We start from the raw sequence: 12,156 nt of genomic DNA on the forward strand, positions 1-12,156 counted from the left end.
TGTAGCCCTTTTAACACTTCATTTAGCCTGAATTCAGCTATTAATGATTGACCACTGGAAAACTGATATGCTGAATGATTGGTACACCTAATACTGTGTACCTGTAGTTTGCATCAATTGGGCATGCACAGATTTTATCAGCCATACCTACAAATGACAGTTCTTGAGGCTGTAACACTGTGTCCCATACTTACTTCCCCTCTGACACTCTTAAGTGTAAAGGAGATGAATTAGATTATTCCCTGAAATCAGGTGTGTCCATGCAGAAGATGTAGATGAAAAATTAAAAATCTTATAGTGTCCAAATTCCGTGTCCTGTTATTTACATGCAACCATAGTAACTACTGTTCTGTAGAGGATTTGCTACTAATATTCACAAATAAGAATAGTCTCCTATAAATGTCTTTATAGTCCTGCATTTATACTCTCCTGCAGCGTAAAAAGCTAGTGATCTCAAGTTCTAATCTATGACAATGGGAGTAATACTCTAATGTGCATTTCCAGGAACATGTCGAAGGAGAAAACTGTGATCGTTGCAAAGCAGGTTTCTTCAATCTGCATCAAAATAATCCCAAAGGCTGTGAGGAATGTTTCTGCTCTGGGAAAACAAATGTCTGCACACACTCTCACCTTACCTACAAAAGTGTAAGAAAATTCATACCATATCGGTACATGTCATTGGTTTTGTGTTTCTGTGTGTTGTCACTCTCCATTGCCACCAGAATGCATCTTACTATAAAATCATGCATCTTCTTTTGTGCCCCATATATTTTTCATTTATCCAAAAGAAAATGCTTATAAGCTTTGCTTCTCTTCATTGTGAGGAAGATCTGAAAAAGTGCAGTCCAAGAGTGAGAAGTGCAGAAGGAGTTATAACAGTGAAAAATGAAGCCATGTGCATAAACACAGTCCCGGAATGTGCATACATAATCAGTCCTGAGATAAATGCAACATATCCATAGGGCAACCTCTTTTCCAGGTCATTATTAAATTACTAGACCTGAAATCATGAAGAATTTTGAAACATTAAATGTACAACACACAGCTTATGTAAGAAAAAGGGAGGCCTTACAGGGGGCATTTTGAGTGAATTTCTTTTGCACACCTCATTCCTAGAAAAGCTTGTGAAAGGAGATGAACTTACTGTTCTTATTTGTGCTGTAGAAAAATGTCTGTAGCCTGCAAATATACTCTAAACTTGAAATTAGCTCTCAAAGCTCCGACGCTGATTCCACTGTAATGGATGTATGCTACATATTCATGTATGTAGATCGAGTTTGGGAAATGTGTTCCAGCTCTACTAGCTACTGGTTTGGGCTGTACTGGTATGCTGGAAGCCTGCAACTAAAATCATATGTGCCCAGTGTGCTCATTTACATGCCAGCATCTGAAATAATTTTCCATCCCACAGCTGAGCTATTTTATTGTTCTGCTTGTATCCAGTCTTCAGAAGCCATCCTTGTATGAACGGTGTGCTCTTCTCTGACAATTAATTTCTAGTTATGGGATTTCAGAAATACAAGTTCTGGTGCTTTCCAGCTTTGCTTCGGCTTTCTAAAAAAAGTATATTTGAACTTGTAAGGCTTTAGAATTAAATTTTGTTATAAATCTTGCTGTCTACAACAATCCGAAAATGTATATTCATTTGTCATCTCATCTTCTGTACCCTCTGTGACTGATACTATTTACTGAAAACTTGTATAATATTTGGAGATATTATTACACGTATGTTTGTACAATAGAATTTCCTCCTCACTCTGGACCATATGAAGCAGAGAAAGCAAATACTTGCAGTTGCTTCAAACTTTTCAGAAGTTATAACTCCCAGTCACATACAATAAGACAGATTTTTGCTGTTACTGCTTTGTTGTTTCCTTTGTTCCTAAACTGCTATTAATCATGTAAACCTAATCAGTTTTTTTAAACTGGAAGAATGAGAAGCTGTGACTACTGAAATGACTGATGTCCTGATTCTCATTGTAATGTGTTTTGCTTTGGGGTTTTTTTTTTCTGTCATTCTAGATAGAAGACATGAATGGTTGGTATCTGACTGGCTTACCAGGTCTCATCAGAGTTACCCCCAAGCAAAAGAGATTTGATGGGCAGCAGCAGTTTAGCATCAACAACGTAGCTGCACGAAAAGTACTGCCGCAGACTTATTATTGGAGCGCACCCAGTTCTTATTTGGGCAACAAAGTAAGTGCAGATGGTACTTGCCTAAACGCTAATTTGATTTATTGAGAAAAGAAATAAGGCTTTGAAGGGGGGTGGAACTGAGGAGAGATGAAGTTGGACAGCCATTTGACCAGCAATATTGCAACCAGAAAAAAATCAGGTGTATGGAGTATCCTTGTGAGGCAAAAAGTTTGACCTTGAGCCCTCTTTGGGCTTCTGCTGTCAGGTATTAGAGAAGCCTATATGGTTCACAGCATTGTTTTTCAATGAATTAGCTGGTGTGTGGTTCAGCTTGTCCTGTTCTCTTCCCACCTTCTCCTCAGTTTTGAAAACCAGTTCTCTTGTCTGCTTTTCAGAGGTGCAAGTTGTGTATCAGATGTTGTGGGGGTGTGTTACAAAACTTCAATGTTTGGCAAGAAACTTATGTGTGGGGAGCTCTCTGCCCTAGAACTTAGAAAATGCTGTTGTGAGCTCTGTGCCAGTTCTAATGAACATATTTATCCAAGTCTGCATGTGTCCATGTGAGCATATACACACATATTCATGCTCTGCAGGTTAATACCAAATATTCGCTTTCTAAAGTCTTGGATGCTTTAGTGATCTGACTGTTGGGCTTCTCACCATTAGACTTTCTGCTGTCATACATGATACCTTATGAAAATCTCATTTTTTTCCAGAAAGTAGAATTGAGGACTGAATGAGTCCTAAATATAAAGCAAGCTGAACAGCTTTCCATTTACCATAACCCCGATTATGCTAAAACTTCTCTGAAATGCTAACACACTAATGCACTTGAGCACATTTTCCTCCATAGTCTCTTCAGGCTAGTCAACCTCTCATTTATTTATTTTTTTCCTGCTGGCTGAAAATCAACATGACAGAAGGTAAGTGAGCATGTGGAAACTAAATAGCATCATTCCAAAGAACTGGGCATCCTGTTCATGGCTATAAATTGTTAAAGATACTCAGCCTCATTTATCTGGGCAAGGGAGAGTTTCTTCTATAATCTTCCATGTCTGGTGAACTTACCCTGAGATATGAACTGATACTCTTCCAGGCAGAATTTCATCCTGCTTCTAATCAGTGATCAAAATAATGGTAAGAATGTGCACGAATTATTTGAACGTGGCAGATATTTTTTCAGTGTAATTTGGAGGTCCTTTGTGGTTACTGTCAGACATCTCTGTATGAATGAAACAATTTGCCTTAATAACTGAACCATATAAATTTTTGATACTACAATAATACTGAAAGCACTCACAAATTACCACAGTACATCTTAACTGTCATGTTGCATCACGTAAATTATAGTCATAATGACGTGCTTAGGCCATATGATTTATGCTATGGAAAGGGAAATGAAGTAGAATATTGAGAGTCCTTATTTGTAAACTCAATAAAACATTTCTCTAAATAGCTGAAACTGGATAAAACCAAATAGATGAAACTAGATTAAAACATCCTTTCTTGAGAGTGGTTGCTAGCTGTGTTACAGCAGAAAAATTGCTATCTCAGAGCAGGCAAGCTTCTTAAGAATTTTTGTCTTAGGAAATGTAGAGAACGATTTAGCAAATCTTATACCAAGATGTACACTTGTAACTTATAAAACCTGTGTCACAGAAAACTGCCTTTCCTTTATATTGTTAAAATTATTACTCTTAAATACTATCCCCCAAAAACAAGTGAGTAACAAAAGGTAGTAACCATCCTGCATTTCCCAGTTTTCAAATATAGCTCAAAAACCGTATTTAAAATAATTCTTTTCATATAAAGTTGGCATGTTGTGCGTATGCCTCCACAATGTTGATTGCCATATGTGTGCTATCTGCTTGTTTTACATTCATCTCCAAATGCTTCTTTTGGATTAAAAAGGTGTTATAAATAGGATGCTTGTGAATGTGCAGCCTTCAGCTTTTTCTTTTTTGTCTAAATCTGTATGACACTAGGCTATGTGATACTGGTCTTTGACTATGTCTCTAAGGAGACATAAATAACAAAAGGCTATAAATGCTGCAGGATTTTTGTTTATGTCAGAGTAGGACTAGAACATGAGCAAATTAGTTTAACAGCACCATATCCTTTTAGTCTTCTCAATATATATGCTGCTACCAAAACTTAAACTTTGTTGTACAAATACAGATAGTTTTTTAAAAGCCAGATATTTTACCTGTCTGACTATATAATATGCATTTGAACTGAAAAACTGAACACTGTTTTTGGTGCAGAATATGTTTGGCGCTAATCTGGAGGAATTTAATTTCTAGAAATAAAACATCTACTGGGTAATTTGGGAGAGCAGATTTAAAATGGCTGGTATTAAAGGTTTTGTAGGTATTGTAAAATGGTTTATCTTCTTGCCTGCCTACCTCATCATAGCCTACTGAGTACAGTCAGAAGGACTTGTGGTCTGCTAGAGCTTCTAGTTACTGAAAAAATGCCTTTTGCTATCAACTTTAATTACATTTTCGGTATCTGAGAACCCCGTTTGATTTTTGTTTGCAGTTTCTTGTATTGTTGTGACACTTCAACAATTGTTTAACTAACAATGTAAGTTTAATTTAAACTTGTGTCCATCGTAAAATATTTTGCAAATTTGTCTGAAAGTGTCGTGAATTACATTCTGATAATGTTTGATCAGAGCACTGAAAGGAAAGCATAAAATTAATTAAAAATTAGATTCCAAACTCAGCAGGATGATGTGAAACAAACGTTTCTTTAAAGCCATTGTGGAAGGATTAAGTGTCTGCAATATTTCAGATGTCTGACATCATGTATATACTCTGCCTCTTCCTTTGACACCTCAGCAAAAAGCAACTTGATAATTTGTAGGTTGAGTAGAAGCCATTTACGATTAGCCAAAAGAAAACATGATATGGAGCATATCTAAATAAGTGTATGAACACCCGCCCCTCCCTGACACACACACACGAGGGGCAGCTGAGGCCACTTGACGTTCCATGAGGAAAAATCCATCTTGGTTAGAGAAACTCCCTCTGCCTTATTTTCTCTCTGCTGCTGCTGCAAATATTATGTTCCTTTCTCTGCTAGGGGGCAGCTTTAACCATGGAGGTGGAGATTTACCCTGCCTCTTTCAGGTGGTTAGGGCACTGCCCTTGGTCAGCAGTCACAGGTCAGTTCAGCTTTTAGGTTGAGGCCATCCTAGAACCCAGGTCTCTGAAAATTGTCTCAACACCCAGCAGTCATACAGAAATTAGATAATGCATCCTCTAACTCCTCTGTCCTCTGGGTTTTGAGCAGATATTAAAGCTGCCATTACTCAGACTGTAAATAACATCGTAGAAGCCCTAAACCACCTCTAGTCTGAAACACTGTGTGCTTACTGACAGATTTTACTCATATTGAGAAGTTTTTTGCCTCAAATGTTGTTTCGCACGAGTCATTTGGACTAGTTGTACAGCATGATCCCATTCAGTAAAAGTAAAGTTAATGTAATTTGGTCCGTCATGAAGTCAGAGTATGTTGGAAATTAGAGCAAAAGATGCTTGAATAAAGGCTTTGTTATCTCTTGGAAAAATTCTAGCACATCATATTTGTCAACTCCATAGACTTAGGCAGCCATATGGTGGATATGTTGTTCTTTGACCTCTAGTGAAAACCAAGGCAACAGCTGAAAGTTTTGTGTAGAGTCTGTGCACACAGAACAGGAAGGGGACTTGTCTGACTTAACACTGTCACTTCATTTAGTTTGCCTGTTCTTTTATAATTAGCTGTGTAACCTATTTGATGACTTACAGAAGTCAATGTTTCTTTGAGTCCAGAAATGAAGACACTGTAGTAGCCTCTAGCCAATGCATACAAACTTTAAAAGTCTGTCAGCCCTTTAAAAGTACTCTAGTGTGGAAAACTCAAGATTGGGATGGAGTGAGCAGTTTGTTTTGTGAGATACTCTCTATTGCAGACTGCCCAGAATACCTTATAGGATTAAATATTGAATTTTAAAATAATCATAATCTAGGTCCTTGTGGCTTTTGTGTTTATTTCCTTCCATTTATTTTCATTTCTTAGGCAATTCTGATGCAAAAGGCAGAATAATGCAAAGCAAATTGCAGTCTACAGCTCCCTGGGGGGCAGGGAGGGAGTTGAAACCCAAAACATAAAGAAGCGTAAATAATACAATAATCAGCTGGAACAGAAATGCCAGGATCAATTGTCCTAAATTATTAATGCTTCTAAAGCCAGAAAGCTTCATCTGGTATTGTCATGGTTTCAGATCTCAAGACTTTTTTGTTCACAGGACATAATAGAGTTAGATAGATCCACAACTCTTTTTCTTGCTTTTGCTGCCTGCCTCAAAAAGGAGAACAATCTAATTTAACACCTTTTGGTATAAATGGATGAGATGCAAAATAAATTGTTGTTGGAAGCTACTTTTCTCTTTCATCAGGTTTTTTTGAAAGTATTTGACCTCATGAAAAGTAGTGAGTGACCTAGCCTACATAATTCCAGTAGTCAGATGTGTCTTAAGTTTAGCCAGCAGACAGATGTTTTTGAGCATGTGTTTGTATTGCTTTTATTGTCAGGGAAGCAAAGTAGTGAAACTTAGGTGGGATGGTGTGATCTCCCTTTGTGCGCCTGCCTTTCTAAGACACTTCTTTCTTTCAGCTGAGTATGTGGACAATTTAGACCCTCATGTAGAAGATTTGGTTCTCTAGTACAGATGGGTTGTCCGGGTCTAAGCATGGCTGCCATTTAGTAACGTAATGGCAGTGCTTGAAGCATCTGCTAACTTTGTGAAGGATTTTTCTGCAGTGATGGTAAGTCCAGTACATCATGATGAATTTGTCTTTTTTATAACCCCTGCACAGAAATGAGTTTCAGCCTCAGATTTGAATGTGTAGCAAAGAACATCCCAAAGCTAGCAAAAGTAAAGTGGGGATAGAGTAGGGAATGTCATCCTCAAGTATAAGGCATAACATATCAAAAACAATTTTTATGGGCATTTATTGGTTCTTAATGTTTTGTAAGTTTGAGTGGGATGAAATAGTTAAGTTATATGCACATTATCCATATTTGTGGAAGAAACAGTAATAGGCATCAGCAGCACATAGTATGCAAGAAATCTCCATTCAGTGTAATGCCCCTGAAGTTATTCACAGTTGCTGCAGATCCTCAGATTTTTTAAGTAGTGTTAACAGCCAACACATGGCAGAAAATTAAAATGATTCCTTTGAACCTAAATAAAAATATCTTTTGTGAAGACAGCTACTTCAGTATCTTTTGTCTTTCATACCTTAATGCATTCTTCTGATAAAAAGCTGGCTTAGTTTATTGATATGTTTTTATTTTTTAACAACTAAACCCTAAACTAATATAAATAATGTAATTTTATTTTAAATCACAATCTGAATTGCCTTGACTCAAAATAAGTCACCATGGTAATCAGACTCAGTCAACAGTATGAAGATGTCTTCAACTTATACCAAGTACGCTGTTTATTTTATTAGCGGTTACTTCTCTGTAGCTTCTAAAAATTGAGGTAATAGGCAAATTCAGATACTGAAAGGATGAGACAAACATAGCAGGAATACAAGCGAAGAGCAAAACATTTTAAAGATCTGAACCATAGCTGAGTGATGCTTCCTTTAAGTTTACTTAATTTGTATTACATGATTGGGTTTAGATTCATTATCTTTGCTGAAATATCGTCGCCATATGGTACCATGAAACTGGGCAGGGGTAGGTCTTTGCATTCTTTTACAGCTGTGGCTAGACAAATTTTTCTTGCTCCCTAGTACAAATTGAAACAATATCAGGACTGTCCTTTTTGGGGTTCAGCTACCCATGACTGTAAAGAACCACCAAGGCATAAATAAATTTTGCACACTTTATTCCTCATTAATTCTTTTAACGATGTTTGATAGACTGTTGGGGCAGTTCAAGTACAGCCATTATTGTGATTGCAAAGAAAACTAAGGATGCCCAGTAGACTGTTACAGCCTCTGTGTGCCTTTGAAATGAGTTGAAACAGGGCTCAGAATCTGGCTAGCTGAGTCCACTGACTGCAGTATTTCATGTATCCCATAATACATTTAATTTCTTTGTACTAAAATCATCTTACACAACTGTAGAGAAAAGAGGAAATTTATTGTTGGCGAAATTATTTCATAAATCTCAAGTGCCCTTTGCATTACCTGCTTACCCAAGTCTGCCTTGAAGGCAAGGGTTTTAATCAATAGCGGCAGTTGAAAAATGGAGAAACAAGCAGGAAATAAAGTATTTTCACAAAAGAAGGGATGTGAATGGTAGAGAGAGAATATTGAGGGGTGTTATGAAATAATGAAGGAGAAAGTAAATTGGGCCATATGCTTGCCGGATTGAAAAGTCTTACTCTTTTTATCTCTGATCCCAAATACTAAAATACTGAAGGATCCAACAAAGCAGAAGAAAAAGAAAAAAAAGCCTTTGACTTGGAAAGAACTAATATATCTGGCGATTTATACTGAAGGCTAATCAACATGCAAAGTAGCATGGTGATGGTGATTCCTAAGATAGAGATACCTAAATTGAACAGTGGTTACTTAAGACTGCAAAGGAAAACTGAAGTTTATGAAAGGGAGGATACATGAGGGTTTTGTTCCTCTTGTATGCCTTTGCATGCTAAGTACTTCTTCAGCAAATAAGCGTTTGCTTTGAAAATTACATTTGGAATTCCTTGCTGATCACAGATTACCTGGAAGTAAAGGGTTTAAGGGGGTTTTACTCAGTTTACCCACTTATATTAACTAGACAGAATTTGTAGGCCAGACATCTAGTTGATACTGGGTTACACAGGACCGTGATGAAGGAATCTATGGCCATCACCAAAAGGCTATAAATAAGAGCTACTGAAAGGTCATTCTCAAAAAATCAGAGCCACAAAAAGGTAATGTTCAGTTCAGTTTCCAGATTTCCCTTTATGAATACTTGAGTTGCTATTTCTGTCTGATTTACCTGGCTCCCCCCAATTTACTTTAAATTTAAATTAATTACAAAAACCTGAGATATAATATAATTGAAATTGTTGAGTTTATAACTCATTAGTAAAACCACAAGATGCCACTGAGCTTTAGTTTTGTAATTTTGTGGTGTTCAACTTTCGCTTTCCACATCAAAAAGACAGTACGCAGAAGGGCAAAAATACTGAGGATTTCTGATGGTGCACAAGAGAAACAGCCTTTTCTGCAAACTGTTTGTAGTACTTTCAATCTGTGCTGTATTGCTTTTGAAGTCTCGCATGCTCAGTAGCATCTGACAATCTCAAAATGTTCTTGACATGCAGCTTCTCTACAAGATGGATAAATTCCATTATTTCCATTTTACATACAGGAATTAGCATTGCTTTTCTTCATCTGTATTCAGAAACTAAGTTTGGTGCCCCAACTTGATTGACTAACTTTACCTTCTGTCACTGAGAAGTTTTAATACCAAACCAGTGTAGCACAGGTGCCCAAGTCCCAGTACTAGTCACCTGTGTACAAATGCAATTAAAAGGTATATGCATGTGAATTTGTGTGACATACATTTCACTGTATGGGTGTCCTGAGAATTTTGAATCAGTTCATAGGACTGAGAGACCTAATCCACTGACTTTGTTAATGGCATCTTACATCCATTATCATTAACAAAAAGGTTGTATATTTGTACAACAAAATATTGTTCTAGTGTCTATTTTAAAATTTTATTGAGTAATTAAAGGCAATTTTTTAACACACAAAGCATCATTACTAGCTAGAGTATCGAAGAAGGGAGAGTGGTTTATCAATGGTTGAAAATGGACAAGTTCAACTAAGATACCAGCGAAACGAAACTCAAACTGACACTGAAAGTATATAAAAAGAGCTGCTTTTTATTTTATTTAATGTTTGCTTATGGGGAGAAGTAACCAGTTGCACAAGTAATTATAATAAAAATTAAATGAGTAATTTTAAAAATTCTATATATTCTTGACTTTTTCATAAATGATTGCTGAGTGGTAGGGCCATTATGCTGTGCGTGTCTTACAAACTCTAATTTTCAGAGGGTAGTATTCCATACTTACTAAATTTCCAGTCAGTCACCCAAAAAGTAAGTATCAAAATTATTACTTTTATATATTTCAGTTTAACAAGAAAAAGGCAAAGGCAGACCATCATATTCTTCAGATAATCTGATAATGAACATAGCATTTTAACATCTGTACTGGGCCTGGCTGGGCTGGAGTTAACTTCCTCCACAGTGGTCTGTATGGTGCTGTGCTTTGCATTTGTGGCTAAAACAGTGTTGGTAACACACCAATCTTTTGGCTCTTGCACAGCATCAAGGATCTCTCTCCAGCCCTTCCCGCCGATCTGTAACTCTTTTCACCTTTCCTTATATTTTCTCCCCATCCCATGGGAGAGAGGAGTTAGTGACAAGTAGGTGGATGTTTGGCTGCTGGCCAGGTGCAACCCACCACACCACCACTGAAATGGATGGAAGAAGTAGAACCTTAAAGCATTTGACAATACAGCAGTTGCAAAGGACGTTTTCAGTATGGCTACCTTATACTGAACAATGAAATGGGGAGGTTTAGATTGGATATTAGAAAAAATTTATTTACTGAAAGAGTGGTCAGACATTGGAACAGGCTGCCCAGAGAGGTGGTGGAGTCACCATCCCTGGAGGTATTTAAAAGACGTGTAGATGTGACACTTCAGGACATGGTTTAGGAGGCAAGGTGGTGTTGGGTTGATGGTTGGACTTGATGTTCCTAGAGGTCTTTTCCAACCTTAATGATTCTGTGATTCTATGGTAACCCAAACTGACAAGAAAGTAGCACAATAGTGATCAGAGTCTTGATTTATTGGTTTAGTTTTGTCTATTCATAGAGTCATTATTCTAAACATTTTCATATTGTGAGTGACTCACACTTTGACCTAATATCTGAACAGAGTATGAAGCATCCCTTTAAATCCTGTAGGTCCTGTGTCTGATGTACACGATTCCCTCTGTCTCATCTACCCTGTCATTACCTGACTGCTGAAGATTTCTGAATGGACCCAAACTGCTTTATTAAATCTCTAGAAGGCAAAATGAGCTCCATTACTTTATGTTCCTATTAAGTTTACATACTGTAAGCTGATTTTTGCAGGAGAGAATGATGGGGGCAAAGATTTTATTTTCCAAAGAGAGACTCTAGCTAACTACAACAAATTTCTTTAGAAAGCAGACCTCAGTGGAAATTTTAAATATTCAGTAGATTTCTAGAAGTAAGGATTACCCTAAATAAAGAATGAATTTGCCTTTGTCTTCCTGGACTCAAGAGACAAAAGGGTTAAGACCAAATATTTGGCATATTGAAGGGGTAATCATGTGCTAGAACTCCAATCTGAACTGTGATAAATTATTAAACAAGTGGTTTGCTGGGTGATTGAATATTACCTGCAAAGCACTGCTCGTCTCCTTGAGGCATATCCAGAGCTAACTGAATTGAGCCAATTAGACTGACTGTCTCTTCAATGAGTTGTGACCTATCAATGGTAATAGCTTATTATGATGATAAATGAACCCATCTCTCAAACTGAATCCTGAGTACACACTTCAGCAGTTTCCCTGAATCATAGGTCCATTACCTATCAACTTCAGATTGACAGGAGTGACAGCAATGAGAGAAGATAGCATGCATGAGTAGACACAGATGATTGTTTTACCCAAATGAATATATTTGCACTTGCTTTTGGTGAACTTATTTTGTGGTTTGGGGTTTTTTTTTAGTGGGCCTGACTGAACATTCCATATTTTGCTAGAAGTACCTAATATTTCTCACAACATGTGCAGTACCACCCCTGTCTCCTGAGATGACTGCATGAATTTCTGATTGGTATCTACATGCCTCTTCAGTCTCAGAGGCACTCTTTAGTATGATACAGGTGAATACTTTTTTCTAATTTTGGTTTGTTTGTTTGTTTTATTTGTTTGGACCTCTTAGCCCTATCAATTTATTTTCCAGAGGTAATTTCCTCA

General features: G+C 37.1%; 1 protein-coding gene across 2 annotated transcripts in view; it reads left to right on the forward strand.

The window, feature by feature from the left end:
- The window catches only part of LAMA2 (laminin subunit alpha 2), a 387,452-nt gene that overhangs the window by 171,135 nt on the left and 204,161 nt on the right, over positions 1-12,156 (forward strand). For both annotated transcript variants that reach the window (XM_075087596.1, XM_075087597.1), the window contains exons 11-12: positions 505-645; positions 2,023-2,196. In XM_075087596.1, the coding sequence (XP_074943697.1) occupies positions 505-645; positions 2,023-2,196 (315 nt within the window). The remainder of the gene's footprint in view (positions 1-504; positions 646-2,022; positions 2,197-12,156) is intronic.

Source organism: Phalacrocorax aristotelis, chromosome 3 (assembly GCF_949628215.1).
Source record: "Phalacrocorax aristotelis chromosome 3, bGulAri2.1, whole genome shotgun sequence".
Lineage (NCBI taxonomy): Eukaryota > Metazoa > Chordata > Aves > Suliformes > Phalacrocoracidae > Phalacrocorax > Phalacrocorax aristotelis.